This window comes from Erpetoichthys calabaricus, chromosome 14 (assembly GCF_900747795.2).
Source record: "Erpetoichthys calabaricus chromosome 14, fErpCal1.3, whole genome shotgun sequence".
Lineage (NCBI taxonomy): Eukaryota > Metazoa > Chordata > Cladistia > Polypteriformes > Polypteridae > Erpetoichthys > Erpetoichthys calabaricus.
The window spans coordinates 105,165,437-105,186,101 of NC_041407.2; the positions used below are offsets into that span (position 1 = coordinate 105,165,437).

The window sequence follows — 20,665 nt, forward strand, 5'->3', positions numbered from 1 at the left end:
CCGTCGATGGGTGATACAAGGAACATTATAAATGCGCAGGGCCCTGCCTGACTGCTGTGTCTGTGTATAAATAACCGCGCTGTTGCTGTTTCAAGCTGAATAAAGCTTGTGTTGCTAAAGTACTGAGACTCAGCTTCATGTTTTAGGGTGCAAGACGGGGACTCGCACATCACAGCACACACGTCACACGTGCGTGCGAGCACACATACATACACACACGCGAGAGAGCACACATACACACGTGCCACACACAGTCACAATGGTAATGCTGTAGTAAACAGTATACGCTCGTACAGATGTTGAGCAGCATCAACACCTGCAATAAGATGCTGCAGATGTTCTATCAGACGGTTGTGGCGAGCGCCCTCTTCTACACAGTGGTGTGCTGGGGAGGCAGCATAAAGAAGAGGGACGCCTCACGCCTGGACAAACTGGTTAGGAAGGCAGGCTCTATTGTACGCACGGAGCTGGACAGTTTGACATCTGGGCGCTGAGCAGACTCCTGTCAATCATGGAGAATCCACTGCATCCACTGAACAAGATCATCTCCAGACAGAGGAGCAGCTTCAGCGAGAGACTGCTGTCACCGTCCTGCTCCACTGACAGACTGAGGAGATCGTTCCTCCACCACACTATGCGACTCTTCAATTCCACCCGAGGGGGTAAATGTTAACATTATACAAACTTATTGTCTGTTTTTACCTGCATTGTTATCACTTTTAAATTTAATATCCATCCATCCATTCAACCTGCTGAATCCTAACTACAGGGTCACGGGGGTCTTCTGGAGCCAATCCCAGCCAACACAGGGCACAAGGCAGGAAACAAACCCCGGTCAGGGCACCAGCCTACCGCAGGGCACGCACACACACACACACACACACCCACAATGCAAAGCACCTAACCTGCATGTCTTTGGACTGTGGGAGGAAACCCACGCAGACACGGGGAGAACATACAAACTCCACGCAGGGAGGACCCGGGAAGCGATCCCCGGTCTCCTAATTGCAAGGCAGCAGCGCTACCCACTGTGCCACCGTGTGGCCCCCCCCACATTTCGCCTCTGCTAATTTTCCCCCCCCCCCCCCCAGACAAAAAGATTGTTACCTCAGAGGCATCGTATACAACTTTGAGTTCTAATCAATCATTTTATAAACGGAAATTATTTTTTTTGAACATTAAAATTACAAAGATATTAATTTAGTACATAATTGTATTTCACGTATGTTTTTTCGTAACAGCATGTGATATTAATTTTTGTAAAATCGTTTGGCTTCGTTTAATCGAAATTAAAATTTATGTATTTTTACAGAGCGTTTCATTTAAGTGATGCATCATTGCTAACTTTTTTATCATTTTGCTACAAAAATGTTTAAATTAGGAAAGTCAGTTTTGAACACTGAGAACAATTATTCACATTTTTCTAGAAACTTCCAACACTCAAAACGTCTGGGTGAGGGTATTAGAAGTTACTGGGTTGGGTGAGAAATATATACAGTATGGAGGCGAAATTTAGTGGGGGCGATATTTCCATAAAACCATAAAAATTAGAGACAGTTTATTTCTTTGGTACCTGTAAGTGAGCAAACTTACAAATTCAGCAGGGGATCAAATACTTATTTCTCCCACTGTAAGGCATAACAAGCTGGCCATTGAGAGGGGAACAGACGGAGGACACTCCAGAAGAAGACCCAAGCCATGAAGATGCAGTTAGGTACTTATAGAGGGACTTGGGCCTGTTGAGCAGAGAGTGGGCTCTGTTAGGGAACCCCTCTGCACAGCTGTGCCTCCGGTTAGCAAAGTATCCATGAGGTTCTGGCAGAGGGCACTCTGTAGATCTACACCGCCAGCTAGGAAGAGGTGTGCAGCAAAGAAGACGTCATTTTAAAGGAAGAACTCTAACAAGCTGTGCAGCCATATTAGAGTGGAACAGGGCGGGCGTTCAGAATGTAAACGGTGCCAAAATGTTCAGCTGAGCTCTTGTGGAGAAGACTGGCTGTGCAGCCAACTGCTTCATGGAGTACCTGTGTAGCTCTGAGTGGGTGCTTGCAAAATAAATTGCAAATGTCAGCAGTCCAGACCTCACAGTGCTGCACAGATGGCAGTGTCACCCACGGCTCATCGCTGCTTGAGATAGTTTGGATTCAAGTTATCGCTATAGATATAAGAACAGTTAAATAAACAGTTTTAGTGCTTACGCCTAGCACTGGTGCCATGGGGCGCAGCAGCAATAGGAAGGGTATTACTGTGCCCTTCACTAAACATGGCAGTGTCAGATCACTGGGTGAAGATCTAATCTGGCAGCAATACCTTTAAAGCAGGGGTCGCCAACTCTGGTCCTGGAGGACCACCATGGCTACAGGTTTTCATTCTAACCCTTTTGTTAATGAGTGTCCTGTTTGTGCTGTTAATGAACGTCTTGTGAATTCATTTTAATTGAATTGCTTTTTTAAGATTTGTTCCCCTGAATTTCTTCATCGTTCCTCTCAGTTGCTTCATTTCTTTCCTTAAATGGCACCCAAACAGAAATGAAATGTGAAGTGAGGGAGGCCAGCAGAAGACCAGCTAAGTCAGGGCCTCAAACTCCAACCAGCTGCTTAATGAGGCGCCGATTCTTATCGTTAATTAAACCCGCTCTTTAATTCCATGGCTTGTTGCTGCTCTCGCGATGCATTAGCAGACATGTCCGAAATTGCAGATTTTCTCTTTCTATGAGAGCACTGGGGACCTGAGCAGATCGACATTCCTGAGACCTTCACCTTTCTTTATTTTCAGATACTGTATGGTGGACACCAGTTGTTTTGGCTCATTTCATATCTCATTATTGTTTGGCTGCTAATTAAGGGAAAAGAAACAATTAAGGGGTCAGAGAATTCAAGAACAAGTCAATTAAAATTAGTTCAAAAAAAGTTAATTAGCAACAAAAACAGGTCACTCATTCAGAAAAGGGTTAGAATGAAAACCTGCAAGCCAGGGTGGTCCTCCAGGACCGGAGTTGGCGATCCCTGTTTTAAAGGACACGGACCCCCACTCTGACGGGACCACTGACCATGCCAGTCTGCTGTACGTCCACATTAGCGTAAGGGTCATCATCCCCTCCAGCCGCTAGGTCCTTTACTTCTCCTCCATTCTTTTTTTATCTGAGCGCTTGAAATCAGACATGCTGTGGTTGTGGCAGCTCTGGGCCTCAGGGCTTCAACCGTGTCAGCTCAATGAACTCAGGAAGCATCCTTCTTTTCCTTAGCGTGTCGAGTCTGGTGGCACACTTTCCCTCTTGCCCTGAATGAACTTTTACATTTCTATTTTTATTCATTCATTTTAAATTAATGCTTCCCATTCAGGACTGTCCTGTAGTGATTTGAATGGGTCCTTACTGCTGTTACAGAAGGACAGTGTGCCAGGGTGTGCATCCCAGCTGGGATGGTTCCTGCTTCCTTTCCCAGTCGTGGCGAGAAAATAATGTTTGGATTTGAGGGGGGATTTGGGGGGCATAGTGTATAAATTACAGTCCGTTCCCCAGTATGTTAGGTGGCAGTGTTCTCTTGGGCTTCCCTCATTCGGGACACCCACAGGGCTACAGTTCAGGAATGCAGTCCTGTTGGTATCCTCGGAGGCTGCCAGGGAGGCACCGCCAGGAAAAGGCTTCACTCCTTTAAGGCGCTTCAACCTGGCCCAGAATTACTTCCTGGTTTTAATCTGATGGCACTGGAGTTACACCCGGGACAAAAATAGAAAAGGACACCTTGCTTCACTCAGATGGTCAGTGTCAGGAGGGAAAAGGTAACACCTGCTGGAGGAGTGATGGAGAGATAAAGAGAAGGGAAGGAGAAATGGATGGACGAATGCTTTGTGATTGTTTGCCGATAAGAGCTTGTTAAAAGAACGGTGTTTCAGTCCACAACTGAGTTGGTGGAATTCTATGTGAGTTTTGGGGCTCAATGTGGCCCTCTTCTGGCCACTATGTATACATATATATATCCATCCATCCATCCATTTTCCAACCCGCTGAATCCGAACACAGGGTCACGGGGGTCTGCCGGAGCCAATCCCAGCCAACACAGGGTACAAGGCACGAACCAATCCTGGGCAGGGTGCCAACCCACCGCAGACATATATATATATATAATATATAATATTGCATAGTTTACTGTCAAATAATACAAAGAGTACGCAACACGTGTTTCGCCCTCATTTGGGCTCATCAGGCGTACGCACTCTACTGCTCCGTGTACGCCCAAATGAGGGAGAAACACGTGTCGCGTACTCTTTGCAGTATTTGACAGTAAACCTTGTAACATTCCATGATCTCTGCTTCTCACAAATGAAAGAGGGCACCGTGGCGGATGTTTGCCAAATGGCAGACCAACCACAAGCGTTACCTGGTAGGTAACCACCCACAAAATTCAGGTCGTCGAGACTCAAGACTACGAATGCAATGAATATATATATACAGAGAGAGAGAGAGGCAGATGGCCGGGGGCCTTGCCCGGTCGGGATGCCCTCCTGAGGAGAGGACCGGGGAAAGTGGACATTTCAACAGCAGTACTTCCCCCGGGATACGAGAGGGCAGCCCCCCATGGTTTGCAGCTGGGCCACAGATTTGGAGCTTAGAAGCTCAACCTTGCTGGGGCCCGTGGCCACCGCCAGGGGTCGCGTGGACAGTTTCTGAGCCCTGGGTTGCCGCATTTCCGCTGCCGGAAGAAGATCCGGGTGCCCTATAAGAGGGGTCGCCTCACTCCAGTCAAGGAGCCAGGGTCGGGAGGAGGAAGATGAAGCTTGCTGGGAGAGGAGTAGAGGCAGCAGACTGAGAGAGAAGAAAGGACTGTGACTGTGCTCTGTAGTAGGGAGGTAAGGGAAAGTGCTGCCCCACTTAAAATAAAGGTGTGTGCTGGACGGAACTTGTGCCTCGTATCTGTCTCTGTCGGGTACGGTGGCTGGTATGCCCCCTGGTGGGCCACAATATCAATATATATATATATATAATATATGTGTGTATATACACTAGGGGGCTCGCCGCTTGCATATGGGGAAGCGGATGTACAATTTTAACAGATTGTTACTTTCATGGGAATTGTTACATATTCATAATAGAACTAACTATTTTACATTACAGCGAGTAATTAACCACAGTAAAAAATAGTAAAACGTAATAAATGGAAAGAAAATTATGTTTCATGTTGCGTTAAGGGCGGCACGGTGGCGCAGTGGTAGCGCTGCTGCCACGCAGTTAGGAGACCCAGGTTCACTTCCCGGGTCCTCCCTGCGTGGAGTTTGCATGTTCGCCCCGTGTCTGCGTGGGTTTCCTTCCACAGTCCAAAGACATGCAGGTTAGGTGCATTGGCAATCCCTAGTGTGTGCTTGGTGCGTGGGTGTGCCCTGTGTTGAGCTGGCATCCTGCCCGGGGTTTGTTTCCTGCCTTGCGCCCTGTGTTGGCTGAGATTGGCTCCTGCAGACCCCCGTGACCCCGTAGTTAGGATATAACGGGTTGGATAATGGATGGGTGGAGGTGGCATTAGAGTTATTTGTTGCGTTATACATTTTCATACTGTTTGGCTTTGAAATGAACACACAAATACTTTTTAAACGTACACATTTACTATAAAACTTCAGTAAAAACAATTTTCTTAATTAACTTTTCATCAGTATCGCATTGAATTTTGATTCCGTGTTTGGACTTATATGGCAATGCAACGTATAACTGCCCGTGAGTGAATTTCGTTTCTTTCTCTCTATTAAATAATTCGAATGTTTGTCTCTGTGATTTGTTAATTGTCAAAGCAAAAGCTATTCTAACGGGAAACTGTAAACATTTTAATACGAATGACATATCGAGATCTCCTTTAGTGTCTAATGTTATCCCGTGAAGATGTACTACATTACCTTTCTTGGATACATCCTTCTTTCTACGGTAATTCGTGTGGAGGAAGACTAGACAAAACCAAGGAGCTGGTGGTGTATTTTAGGAGGAGCAGGCCCCTCATGGACCCCGTGATCATCAGAGGTGACTGTGTGCAGAGGGTGCAGACCTATAAATACCTGGGAGCGCAGCTGGATGATAAACTGGACTGGACTGCCAATACTGATGCTCTGTGCAAGAGAGGACAGAGCGACTATACTTCCTTAGAAGGCTGGCGTCCTTCAACATCTGCAATAAGATGCTGCAGATGTTCTATCAGACGGTTGTGGCGAGCGCCCTCTTCTACGCGGTGGTGTGCTGGGGAGGCAACATAAAGAAGAGGGACGCCTCACGCCTGGACAAACTGGTGAGGAAGGCAGGCTCTATTGTAGGCATGGAGCTGGACAGTCTGACATCTGTGGCAGAGTGACGGGCGCTGAGCAGGCTCCTGTCAATCATGGAGAATCCACTGCATCCACTGAACAGGATCATCTCCAGACAGAGGAGCAGCTTCAGCGACAGACTGCTGTCACCGTCCTGCTCCACTGACAGACTGAGATTGTTCCTCCACCACACTATGTGACTCTTCAATTCCACCCGGGGGGGTAAACGTTAACATTATACAAAGTTATTGTCTGTATACCTGCATTGTTATTACTCTTTAATTTAATTTTGTTCTTTATCAGTATGCTGCTGCTGGAGTATGTGAATTTCCTCTTGGGATTAATAAAGTATCTATCTATCTATCTATCTATCTATCTATCTATCTATCTATCTATCTATCTATCTATCTATCTATCTATCTATCTATCTATCTATCTATCTATCTATCTATCTATCTATCTATCTATCAGAAGGTGTTAATGGTTGTAGATATTCTTCGTGATATTGTAAGCTGATGTTTTCATCTTCCACACCATCACCACTAACTGTTTCAGCGTAGTCCATTGATACGCATTTAACCAATTTGCCGTGTAACCGATCGTCAATTTTCACGTTCATTCGTTTGACTTCATCGTTTCTCGCTGCTAGGATTGCCCGTGTACTCATTTCTGCTGTTGATAACCCTTTGGGATGAAATTCATCAATAAGATTTGGACATAATACGTCTTCTTTTATTGGGATCTTAAAGTGAGGAAAACGTAAAAATGTATAAGAGCTGAGAGCGTAGGAACTGAGTCTGATAAAAGCATTCACACCAATGAGAGATGAGAGGACCGCGGGCGTGGGCCGTAACCCGGAAATGGTGGAGAGGAGGGCGGGACTTGAAATAATCTCTTGGCAATAGTCTCGTCTCAAGATTTTTTTTTATAATAAGAGAGATATACAGGGTGAGTCAAAAATATGTTAACACTAATGTTTTATTTTTATCTCAACCACATTTTTCCAGGTTGATTGATAGCTCATGGTGGGCCATCGCCATGGCCTCCACACTCCCCTGACTTGACACCCTGTGCTTTCTGGTTATGGGGTATGGTGAAGGAGCGTGGGTATGGCAGGAAAGTTCGTGATTTCAAAGACCTGAAGGACAGAATACGGACTGTGGTATCATCTGTTCCACCACGAAATGTGTGGAAATGGTGCCGTTGCTCGTTGGTTTTTGTGTGTTGAACGTGATGGCAAACAGGTTGAGATATTACTGTAAATCATCTTGCACATATGAAGTATGTTTTGTGAATAAATTGTTTCCGCCATTCAAATGTTAACATAATTTTGACTCACCCTGTTTATGTTGATCTTCAACCTTTGCACATTTTAAACTTTTGCAGCTTCAAGCACTTGTGTGATTTTATTTGTAACCTCACTTTTACTTTCCCCCTTGCCAATCGCGTACATTCGTGGGCTTCACGGCTATGTGCGGTGCAGAAAACATGAGAGCCGTGATGTGCGCAAGTTTGAGGAGTGGCTAATATCCCACCAGGTGATTCACTGGTATTGTTCACCCTACCATGGTATAGTAAAGAGCTCGCTGTTCATTTGTTGCATAATTTCATTTTGCTCCCAAAGTATATTGCAAGTCCTTTGGGCTCTAAGCCAGTTAGAGTCAGTGATGCGGCTTAGTTAGAAATTAAAAAGTGTTAGCTAGCTGGCTAGAGACGCCAAGGTTACCGATTCCATCATCGATCGCCGCCTCACAGTTAAACATTGACTTGCCTCGGCTGTGCTCCCATAATCTGACATCCTTATGGATTTTAAGTGGTGCTCGAAGCAGACATCACTGATGGACTATTTCAAGTTGGTGCCTCCTTCACCATCTCCAGTGCCAGCCGTAAAGGACAGATTGTCGGAGGTGATCTCGAGACCTCACCGGTCTTGGCGTCTTCTGACAGCGGCGACTGAAGTTTTGCTATTGATATGTTAGCACAAATGTCCCAGAATTCCAGCTAACTATTGTGGGTGGGGCTTGGGCGATGAATTGTGCTAATTGGTTGACTTCAAGTGTTGGCGCCGTCTTAACAGTCATGTTAGTAGTTTGGACCTTGGAGAGGTACTGGTGAAGACGGAGCGCCACACTTTGCTCCACATAACATGCTGCTGCTGGAGTATGTGAATTTCCCCTTGGGATTAATAAAGTTATCTATCTATCTATCTATCTATCTATCTATCTATCTATCTATCTATCTATCTATCTATCTATCTATCTTCTATCTATCTGTCTGTCTGTCTGTCTGTCTGTCTACATTACTCTGCGTAACTGGTTCCCTGGTGTGCCACATTGAAAAAATAATCTCCCCCGTGAAGTTGCGATTGGTTTGAAGTACTAAGGTGGGAGTGTCAGTCATCGTCCAACCCGCTATATCCTAACTGCAGGGTCACGGGGGTTTGCTGGAGCCAATCCAAGCCAACACAGGGCGCAAGGCAGGAACAAATCCCGGGCAGGGCACCAGCCCACCGCAGGGCACACACACACACACACATACACACCAAGTACACACTAGGGACAATTCAGGATCGCCAATGCACCTAACCTGCATGTCTTTGGACTGTGAGAGGAAAACCACGCAGACACGGGGAGAACAAGCAAACTCCACGCAGGGAGGACTCGGGAATCAAACCCAGGCCTCCTTACTGCGAGCCAGCAGCACTACCCACTGTGCCACCATGGCGGCTAAGGTGAGAGTGTCTCCTGTGAATTCCTGATCACACCCCCCTTTGCACCACATCACTCTTTATAGCCACCTCCCTGGTGCACCGTGTAGTGTACCTCCTCAAAGCAGCAGTCTCTCCCATGAAGTCACAATCAGTTCGAAACAATAAAGTGGTGATGTCTTTCGTGAATCCCTGATTGCGCCTCACTTCTCACCATATCACTTTTCATAGCCACTTCCCTGGTGCGCCACGCCATGTACCAAAATTAAAGCAGTAATCTCCCCGGTGATCGGTTCAGAGCAATAAGATGAGAGTGTCTCCCGTGATTTCTCCATCATGCCCCACTTCACACCCAATCACTCTCTATTGCCCCCATCCACGCCACGCACCGCTTTGAAGCAATAATCTCCCCTGCGGAGTCGCGATCACTTCGAAGCAATAAGGCGGAGGGGAAATCCTCCATGACCTTCCGACGATGCCTCACTTCGCACTGCGGCACTCTTCGTTACACGATATGTGCTTTGCATGAAGGGTACAGTCCCTGCTGTGAGGTGGGAGCGCAACACACCAAAGTGGTCCATGGCTTACATCACCCAGGAACTCACTGGTTCCTGAAAAAAAAGTTCCTACGGTGGGAAAGCCCCTTTTAATTGATCTCATTGCTTCATTAGTTGATCTTATTTTTTTTTTGATATTCTGCCTTCAGAAATGTGCAGTTCTATACGTTTATAAATCATTTACAGATATTTGCATTTTTGCTTTAGCTTTAACTCAGAGGTTCTCAGTGTCGGTCTTGGGGGCCCACAGTGGCTGCAGGTTTTTGTTCCAACCAGCTTCTATTTTTAATTGGACTCCTGGGCTAATTAAGTGAACGGTTATTTGTCAAATTCTGTGTTTTGGGAAAAATGTGGAAATTAGAAAACTAAGCTTGGTATATTAAAATGTACCAAGCAGTTATATTGGAATAATGTATTTTGTTTTCTTTTTAACAATATTTTCATCTTGATTTTCATTGTTTTTTGCAGAGTGTTCTAATTGTTTAATTAATTAATTATTTTCTAATTAGTGGGTCTAACACTGAAGTAGTTGCAACCTTGTTGTTTGCCTGGCTGTCATTTTTAGGATACAATGAAGGGAGCAAACTGCACAGAGAAAGGGCAAAATAGAATGAAATCAACAAATGGTTGTTAAGCATTTAAATCTCTAGCAAAAGCAGAAATATTCCTAAATGTCTTATAAATGTAAAACATGCTGCGGTGCTTTCTTAATGAAGAATAAGTAAAGAGAAAAAAAGTCTGCTAATTAATTGAGCTCAGTGTTATCAGATGTTGTCACTGATTAGGAATCTGGTTGGAACAAAAACCTGAAGCCACAGTGGGCCCCCAGGACCGACATTGAGAACCCCTGCTTTAACTGCTTAACTCTCTTTTGCCGTTATGATTCTTTTCTTTCTGTGGAGTTTGCTCCCTTCATTGTATCTCCATATGTTTGGTACTCATCTGCACAAGCAGAATCAGGGGCTGCGGGAACATCAGATCAGATCTATTCAACAAAATAACTTTCTTTAACTTCACTCCATTTTTGCTTAACACCAGACCTGAGAGTGGCCACATTTTCCACTTTGATCAGACATGCATGTCGGAATTTTTCATTTTGATAATATCATCAATGATGATAATAAAAATTATTAACTATCAGCGACAAGCAGAGCAGACACCAAGCCAAGGGATGCTGAATGTTAAGAGGCTGCAACTGCCCGAGTGTGCGACCCACTGGTGAGCTCATCGGTACATTAAAAGTAGAAGGAAGATCATGTAGAAGATAATGATAATCTTAAAAACCAAACGTCAGGCACGCTAAATTATCCCCATATGTAAACTCTTGTAACATTCCAATACAAAAATCCAGCAAACCCCAGCTTTGTAAATTCTGGACTGACACCAAAACACAGAAACTGGGAAACAACAGCTTTCTTAAATAAGGAAAGAGTCCAGTATGGCAGCGTGGTGACATGAGGGAGCAGGACAAAGTTACTTAGGGTACCAACCAGGTGAAAAAAAAATCCGTTTAATTTGAACAAAAGCAAAAAGTATACACTTCAATGTGCCCTTTATCGATAAGGTAGACCCCCCCCCGCCCCCCATTCCCTCTCTGGGATATCACAAGAGTACTTCTGGATTGGATCAGCACGAAAGCCGCGCCAACTCCGAAATGAGACGCCACCTTCCGGTCGTGTTCTCCTTTTATCTCATGCGGACCCGGTGGGACGGGGCTTCCTTCAGCATCAGTTTCCTAAAAGGCTAAAAGGGAAGAAGGAGACAAGACTGTTAGTGACAGCACACCCCCCTCATCCCGGGGTGGTACTACTTACTTTAGGCGAACCAGGAAGGTGACCCTCTGGAGTGCATGTGTGACACCAGTTAAAAAAGGAAGTGGGTTGGGATAAAAACTGGGGGGTTTCAGGACCAAACATGAGAACAACTGCACTGGACCACCTTTGGGAATGGCGCTGACAGAATGGGATATCCTACAGGCTCATATGGGGGTGATGTTCAGGGGTCCAGAAACATTTGGGCATATAGAGCATGGCATTTAGCTAGGAGTGTAAAACACCTTTACATAGAGTACACCTGTGTGTGTGCATTCTGATTATCATCTATCTATCTATCTATCTATCTATCTATCTATCTATCTATCTATCTATCTATCTATCTATCTATCTATCTATCTATCATATAGTGCCTTTCATATCTATCTATCTATCTATCTACAGTTAGGTCCTATTTGGACAGAGACAACTTTGTTCTAATTTTGGTTCTGTACATTACCACAATGAATTTTAAATGAAACAACTCGGATGCAGTTGAAGTGCAGACTTTCAGCTTTAATTCAGTGGGGTGAACAAAACAATTGCATAAAAATGTGAGGCAACTAAAGCATTGTTTGAACACAATCCCTTCATTTCAGGGGCTCAAAAGTAATTGGACAAATTAAATAACTGGAAATCAAATGTTCATTTGTAATATTTGGTTGAAAACCCTTTGCTGGCAATGACAGCCTGAAGTCTTGAACTCCTGGATATCACCAGATGTTGGGTTTCCTCCTTTTTAATGCTCTGCCAGGCCTTTACTGCAGCGGCTTTCAGTTGCTGTTTGTTTGTGGGCCTTTCTGTCTGAAGTTTAGTCTTCAACAAATGAAATGCCTGCTCAATTGGGTTAAGATCAGGTGACTGACTTGGCCATTCAAGAATGTTCCACTTCTTTGCTTTAATAAACTCCTGGGTTGCTTTGGCTGTATGTTTTGGGTCATTGTCCATCTGTATCATTAATCACTTTGACTGCATTGAGCTGGATTTGAGCAGACAGTAAGTCTCTGAACACCTCAGAATTCATTCGGCTGCTTCTGTCCTGTGTCACATCATCAATAAACACTAGTGTCCCAGTGCCACTGGCAGCCATGCACGCCCAAGCCATCACACTGCCTCCCTCAACCGTATTTTACAGATGATGTGCTATGCTTTGGATAATGAGCTGTTCAACGCCTTCTCCATACTTTTTTCTTGCCATCATTCTGGTAGAGGTTGATCTTGGTTTCATTTGTCCAAAGAATGTTTTTCCAGAACTCTGCTGGCTTTTTTAGATGATCTTTAGCAAAGTCCAATCTAGCCTTTCTATTCTTGAGGCTTACGAGTGGCTTGCACCTTGCAGTGCACCCTCTGTATTTACTTTCATGCAGTCTTCTCTTTATGGTAGACTTGGATATCGATACGCCTACCCCATGGAGAGTGTTGTTCACTTGGTTGGCTGTTGTGAAGGGGTTTCTCTTCACCATGGAAATGATTCTGTGATCATCCACCACTGTTGTCTTCCGTGGACGTCCAGGTCTTTTTGTGTTGCTGAGTTCACCAGTGCTTGCTTTCTTTCTCAGGATGGACCAAACTGTAGATTTTGCCACTTGTAATATTGGAGCAATTTCTCGGATGGGTTTTTTCTGTTTTCGCAGCTTAAGGATGGCTTCTTTCACCTGCATGGAGAGCTCCTTTGACCGCATGTTGTCTGTTCACAGCAAAATCTTCCACATGCAAGCACCACACCTCAAATCAACTCCAGGCCTTTTATCTGCTTAATTGATAATGACATAACGACGGACTTGAACACACCTGCTCATGAAATAGCCTTTGAGTCAATTGTCCAATTACTTTTGAGCCCCTGAAATGAAGGGATTGTGTTCACAAAATGCTTTAGTTGCCTCACATTTTTATGCAATCGTTTTGTTCACCCCACTGAATTAAAGCTGAAAGTCTGCACTTCAACTGCATCTGAGTTGTTTCATTTCAGATTCATTGTGGTAATGTACAGAACCAACGTTAGAAAAAAGTGGTCTCTGTCCAAATATTTATGGACCTAACTCTATCTATCTATCTATCTATCTATCTATCTATCTATCTATCTATCTATCTATCTATCTATCTATCTATCTATCTATCTATCTATCTATCTATCATATAGTGCCTTTCATATCTATCTATCTATCTATCTATCTATCTATCTATCTATCTATCTATCTATCTATCTATCTATCTATCTATCTATCTATCTATCTATCTATCTATCTATCTATCTATCTATCTATCTATCTATCTATCTATCATGATTTCCACACATGCTTCACTAATTTGCAAACTCAATTTTTAAGTGTTCCACCTTTCCCTCTCTGAGGTGTTTCTTGTCATCGTCTCTGTGCAGATTCCTGCCATCCTCATCTGTTTTGCCAATCCAACTCCATGCGCCCCCCGCTAATTTCTCTGCCACCCTCAATGCTTGCCTCCTTGTTTAATGTATTGAATTTTAGTTGATAAAAGACAAAAAGTAGATAATATATACTTTTTGTGATGTCAAGGCGTAAAATGTCATTGCGAGGACACAGGGAACGTAAGAGAGAGGTGCGGTGCTGTTAAGGCAGAAGCGGTTAAAAACGATCTGCCTGTCCGTGTAGCTGTGCCTCACAAAGCCAATAATAGAAGTTCCATGAATGGGGAGCAGGATATCGTGCCTCCGCCATTTATTCTTCTGTCATCACGGCATCTGATCAGGAGGAGGACAGGGCGGGGGAAGAGTGTTGCGCTACCAAACGTCCTGGTGAGTGGTTCTGAGTACCAGCTGAACTGTAAGAAGTTCGCCCCCACGGCTTTCTCCCAAGTTACATAAAGACAGCAGCTTTAGCTTTCTCTTTCTGCTTTGCTCGTTTGTTTGTCTCCTTCCTTCAGTTCGTCTGGTTTATGGAATGTCCCATGTAAGCCCCTGTGACTGTCCTTCACTACATCAGCACATGGTAACTGCCTTTAGGTCGAGTTTAGTGGGATTCCAGCAAATCTCCGAGGTTTGTGTCACTCCAGGGGGCTTCATTTTCACTTGAGCGCACGGCTAGATATCATTGTCAGCACCTTAAGGGATCTCAGCATGTGCAGCGTTCAGACCCCGAAGGAAAACACTGCAGTGACTGTTAGAAGGGATCACTGCCAAGAAGTGCCTGGCGGCTTTCTGCTTCACGGGTTTCACTGAAATGAACTTAATTGCCTGGAAGGAGGCTAAACCAGCCATTTTTAAAGAGGCTATTAAAAGAGAAAAAGAATGACGTGAGACGATGTTACTGGAAATGGAGAAGTAGAGTAAAAGCCGTGGCCAGAGATCCAGGGATCCGTTCCTGGAGTGTTGTTGTAGTCCTCGAGATGTGTTTTGTATTTAACTGTCCTGTTTTTGTTCAAATTTATCTTTTCTATTTTCCAAAGCTCAAGTTACGGGGAAGCTATGAGGCAACATGGCTGCAAGCTTCATGTCTTAACGTTTGGTAGTCGTGTTGTTCATTCCTTTACTGAGTCGTCGCGGCTTTATAGAGCACATGATGGCACAGCTTTCTATAGAAGGCACTATATCGTCTGTAGACTTATAAATCATGAATTATATCATACCAAGTGGGCGGCACGGTGGCGCAGTGGTAGCGCTGCTGCCTCGCAGACCTGGGTTCACTTCCCGGGTCCTCCCTGCGTGGAGTTTGTATGTTCTCCCCGTGTCTGCGTGGGTTTCCTCCGGGCGCTCCGGTTTCCTCCCACAGCCCAAAGACATGCAGGTTAGGTGCATTGGTGACCCGAAATTGTCCCTATTGTGTGTTTGGTGTGTGTGTGCCCTGCAGTGGGTTGGCACCCTACCCGGGGTTTGTTCCTGCCTTGCACCCTGTGTTGGCTGGGATTGGCTCCAGCAGACCCCCGTGACTCTGTGTTAGGATATAGTGGGTTGGAAAGTGACTTGACTATCATACCAAGTCTATCCTGGTGTGGAATATGTATGAGGACAGCGTGACTGCGGTGAGGTGTGTGATAGGCGGAGGGGGGTTTGGGCCTTTCTCTCATGAATTCTCAAGTCGGTTTAAAGTAATAACAGGAGTAGAGGTCTCCATGAAGTTCTGATCAGGTTGAAGGGTGAACTGTCGTTTCGTGAAGTCTGGGAAGTGGACATTTTTCCACAACCGCATTAGTGAGAGTTGAGGGATGATTAAATCCCTGAAATGCTGGTCCTGTACTTTTGTAAAATTTGGGTTTTCTGGTACTTTTCTGCTACCGGTGTGCCGCACAGCCTTACTATGGATACTGATACGTTCTACATTTTGGGGTTTTTAGTTCACATTAGGAATAGCAGAGAAGCTCAAGCACTCATCCTGCCACAAACACATCAATCTGATTGGCACCTTCTGTAGGTCATGGAAATACAGTACGATTACAGAGGCCCATACTGGTCAGTAGACAGCGTAAAGTATGTGCAGGAATTAGGAGTTGACAAAGAACCAGGCTAAACCCTCATTTTTTTAATCCATCGATTATCTCAACCTGCTTGATGTTTAATGTAAATTTGATATGGACCTATCTCAGGTTTGAAAATGTCTCAACCTCCCATCCTCATGTCCTTCAAAATGTCAGTCAATGCGTATTATTCTGTGACCTCTACTTTATTCTGCACTTTGGGTTTCTTCCAGGTGTTTACAACCTATTCAAATGAGGACTATGACCGGCGTAATGATGATGTGGATCCAATGGCGGCGTCCGCCGAGTATGAGTTAGAGAAGAGGGTAGAAAGGCTGGACCTTTTCCCTGTAGAGTTGGAAAAAGGTAAGGTGTATGTTTTTTTACAGAGCTGGGCCTCTCCCTATCCCTGTTTCTATTCCTTTGACCCCTGCCCTCCCCATTGTTTCAGCACTATAGCCCTAGACTTCTCAAAAATTTTAATTTGGAAAAGTAAAATTTGATTATTTGATAATAAGCCACCATGTTATAACAACAAGCTGTATCCCTTGAGTGGGCTCAATCTAGGTGTGCAAAGCTGATAGAGAAGAATCCCAACAGACTCAGGGCTGTCATTAAAGCAAAAGGTGGTCCAACAAAATGACATTAACATTGGGGGGCTGATCCTTTATTAATCTCCGTAGGTCTTGTGTTTGATGTTTTATAATTTTTCTGAACTGTAGCTGTGATATCTTTCACTTGGATGTTACAGGTGGCATCGAGTAAGTAAAGCTGGGAAGAAATATTGGTTTGTGTGTGTGTGTTCATTTAAGGCAGTAAAGCAAAAAAAATAGGAATATTTCTAAGGGGGGGTTATTGTACAGTGCATCCAGAAAGTATTCACAGCACATCACTTTTTCCACATTTTGTTATGTTACAGCCTTATTCCAAAATGGATTAAATTCATTTTTTTCCTTAGAATTCTACACACAACACCCTATAATGACAACGTGAAAAAAGTTTACTTGAGGTTTTTGCAAATTTATTAAAAATTTAAAAATTGAGAAAGCACATGTACATAAGTATTCACAGCCTTTGCCATGAAGCTCGAAATTGAGCTCAGGTCCATCCTGTTTCCCCTGATCATCCTTGAGATGTTTCTGCAGCTTCATTGGAGTCCACCTGTGGTAAATTCACTTGACTGGACCTGATTTGGAAAGGCACACACCTGTCTATGTAAGGTCTCACAGTTGACAGTTCATGTCAGAGCACAAACCAAGCATGAAGTCAAAGGAATTGTCTGTAGACCTCTGAGACAGGCCTTATAGTTAACAAAAGCAGCTTTGTTCTCGCTAGGTGCCCTTATTGCAATATGAGTTCTAAGTGCTCCGATTATGTTAGGAGACCCAGACACTGCTGCAAATGACCCTTTTACATTGACAATTTTTTATGTTGGTAAAATCATGTTATATTTTATGTGCTGTGGCCACTAGGGGGCGTACCAGCACCCGAAACCCCAGACACAGCTACCACAGACACAGTCCTGGCTTCAAACCTGGTTCTTTTATTTAACTTCTAAAGTGTACCTTGTATCATTTCTTCCTCACACTGCCACTAAAGGTTCCAACACCTGGCAGCATGGCACAGCACTTTCTTCAGAACTTTATCCTCTCCGATCTTCTCCACTCCACCCAAGTAAGTGTTGTCCGTTTTCCTCTCCCGACTCCTAACTTCCTGAGCTGAGTGGAGGGCTCTCTTTTAACTCCAGACCCAGGAGTACTTCCAGTTCTTAATCTGCTGTCTGCAAGAAGCACTTCAGTCATCCATCCATCCATTCTCCAACCCGCTGAATCCGAACACAGGGTCACGGGGGTCTGCTGGAGCCAATCCCAGCCAACACAGGGCACAAGGCAGGAACCAATCCCGGGTAGGGTGCCATCCCACCGCAGGACACACACAAACACACCCACACACCAAGCACACACTAGGGCCAATTTAGAATCGCCAATCCACCTAACCTGCATGTCTTTGGACTGTGGGAGGAAACCCACGCAGACATGGGGAGAACATGCAAACTCCACGCAGTGAGGACCTGGGAAGTGAATCCAGGTCCCCAGATCTCCCAACTGCGAGGTAGCAGCGCTACCCACTGCGCCACTGTGCCGCCCCACTTCAGTCATTGCGCTGTGAACTCCACCACAAATTAGAACGGTTTCTGACCGAGTGTGAAGTGGCAGGGATGAGAATCAGCACTTCCAAATCTGAGGCCATGGTCCTCAGTAGGAAAAAGGTGGACTGTCCTCTCCAACTCGGAGGTGAGTTACTGTCTCAAGTGGAGGAGTTTAAGTACCTCGGGGGTTTTGTTCACCAGTGAAGGAGAATACAGTTAGGGCTAGGGTTAGGGCATCAAGTGTAGTTTTGAGGTTGCTTTACCGATCCGTAGTGTTGAGCCACAAGGCGAAACTCTCGATTCACCATTCAGTCTATGTCCTTATCCTCATCTTTGGGTAAAGACCAAAAGAATGACATTGTGGGTATAAGCGGCCGCAGGGTTCCTGGACTGTCCCTTAGTGACAGGGTGAGAAGCACAGACATTCAGGAGAGGCTCGGAGTAGAGTCACTGAGCTTGCGCATCGAGAGGGGACAATTGAGGTGGTTCGGGTATCCCTTCTCGACTCCTCCCTGCAAAGGATTTAAAAGCACAACCAGCTGGGAGGAGACCCCAGGGAAGACCCAAGGCTCACTGGGAAGATTATATCTACAGATGTCCTGAGAACGCCTTGGGATCCCTCAGTATGAGCTGGCAAGTGTGGCTGGGGAAGGAGACATGTGGGCCTTACTGCGAAAGTTGTCGCCCCCACTGCCTGATCTCGGATAAGCAATGGAAAATAAATGAATGAATGGTGTCAATCTACGTTCCTACCCTCACCTATGGTCATGAGCTATGGGTAGTGACCGAAAGAACGAGACCGCGAATACAAGCGGCTGAAATGAGTTTCCTCCGCAGGGTGTCTGGGCTCTCCCTTAAAGATAGGGTGAGAAGCTCAGTCATCCGGGAGGGGCTCAGAGTAGAGCCGCTGCTCCTCCGCATCGAGAAGAGTCAGATGAGGTGGCTCGGGCATCTGATCAGGATGCCTCCTGGACGCCTCCCTGGTGAGGTGTTCCGGGCACGTCTAACCGGGAGGAGGCCCTGGGGAAGACCCAGGACACGCTGGAGGGACTATGTCTCTCGGCTGGCCTGGGAACACCTTGGGATTCTCCTGGAAGAGCTAGAAGAAGTGGCCGAGGAGAGGGAAGTCTGGGCATCTCTGCTCAAGATGCTGCCCCCGCGACCCGATCTCAGATAAGCGGAAGAGGATGGATGGATGGATGAATGAATGGTACCAATGTCAGGATGTCCTAGTTAATCAGGCAGGCCGTTTTAAGTACATTTTGCTCTTACAATAAATCAATAGAGTGATCAATCAATCGACTGAACAAACTTTATCCCAAGGGCAAATTTAGCTTTTACAGGGACGCAAGAACTATAAACGAATTACTAACACAATCCCCCCAAGACACACACAACAATTACAAGATTAGAAGAAATACATCTGCCTTGGCGGATGATCAGAGGACGTCTGAGGCTTACTCAGTCCAGCTTGTATTTCAACAGTTATTGTGGTGTTCTTCCCAGTAGGGTTTCAGCACAGATGTGGACGCGTATCTGAGCTCCTCTGTCTCCGCTAAGGCTGGGTAGTGGTCTTGAGGGGTCAAGCTGCTCTTTTCAACAACAACATTTATTTATATAGCACATTTTCATACAAATAATGTAGCTGAAAGTGCTTTACATGATGAAGAAAGAGAAAAAAGACAAAATAAATAAGAATTAAAATAAGGGAACACTAATTAACATAGAATAAAAGTGAGGTCCGATGGCCAGGAAGGACAGAGAAAAACAAAAAAAAAAAACACCAGGCGGCTGGAGAAAAAAATAAAATCTGCAGGGGGTCCGAGACCACGAGACCACCCAGCCCTCTCTATGCATTCTACCCAACATAAATGACCTCAATCAGTCCTCATGGTATTCAGGGTTCTCATGGAAGAACTTGATGATGACGATCATGTGGACTTCTGGCCTTTAATCCATCAATGTAGGGGCATCACGGTGCTTTGATCAGGTGGTGGTGGCGCAGTTCACCACCACAGAAAACCAGGAAAGGAACAGAAGAGAAAGTAGGGGTTAGTACGGATTGTCAGCCACCAGGAATGATAATGATAATTAATTGAATATGCAGAGCATCAGGATTAAACTAAGAAGAAGCCATGAGAAAGCCATGTTAACATAATGTGTTTTTATCAGTTTTTTAAAATACTCCACTGTATTAGCCTGGTGAACTTCTATCGTCCAGCTATTCCATGATTTTAGGTGCATAACAGCATAAGGCCACCTCACCACTTCTTTTAAGTTTAGCTCTTGGAATTATAAGTAGACATTCATTAGAAGATCTAAGGTTACGATTTGGAGTGTAAGGTGTAAGACATTCGGAGATATAAGGTGGAGCAGATTATTTAAGGCTTTGTAAACCATAAGCAGTATTTTAAAGTCAATTCTAAATGGCACAGGTAACCAGTGGAACGACGCTAAGACTGGCATGATGTGCTCAGATTTTCTTTTCCAAGATTATGGCAGCTGCATTTTGCACTCGTTGCAATCGATTGATGTCTCTTTCGGATGGTCCTGAGAGGAGTGCGTTACAGTAATCTCGCCAACTGAAAACAAAAGCGTCAACTAATTTCTCAGCATCTTGCAATGTTATAAGAGGTCTAACTTTTGCTAGATTTCTTATGTGAAAAAATGCTGTCCTAGTGATCTGATTAATATGTGATTTAAAATTCAGGTCCGAGACGATAGTTACCCCTAAATT

The 20,665-nt window shown here is 44.8% G+C and overlaps 3 protein-coding genes across 3 annotated transcripts in view; 1 reads left to right on the forward strand and 2 right to left on the reverse strand.

Moving 5' to 3' along the window:
- LOC114664509 (pyruvate dehydrogenase (acetyl-transferring) kinase isozyme 2, mitochondrial-like) overlaps window positions 1–20,665 on the reverse strand; it is a 905,310-nt gene that overhangs the window by 658,651 nt on the left and 225,994 nt on the right. The window lies entirely within an intron of this gene.
- LOC127530166 (uncharacterized) overlaps window positions 1–20,665 on the reverse strand; it is a 341,522-nt gene that overhangs the window by 82,982 nt on the left and 237,875 nt on the right. The gene's annotated exons all lie outside the window — the stretch shown is intronic.
- ppp1r9ba (protein phosphatase 1, regulatory subunit 9Ba) overlaps window positions 1–20,665 on the forward strand; it is a 128,617-nt gene that overhangs the window by 68,089 nt on the left and 39,863 nt on the right. Inside the window, 1 exon segment of the mRNA XM_051936389.1 lies at window positions 16,013–16,145. Coding sequence (XP_051792349.1) covers window positions 16,013–16,145 — 133 coding nt within the window.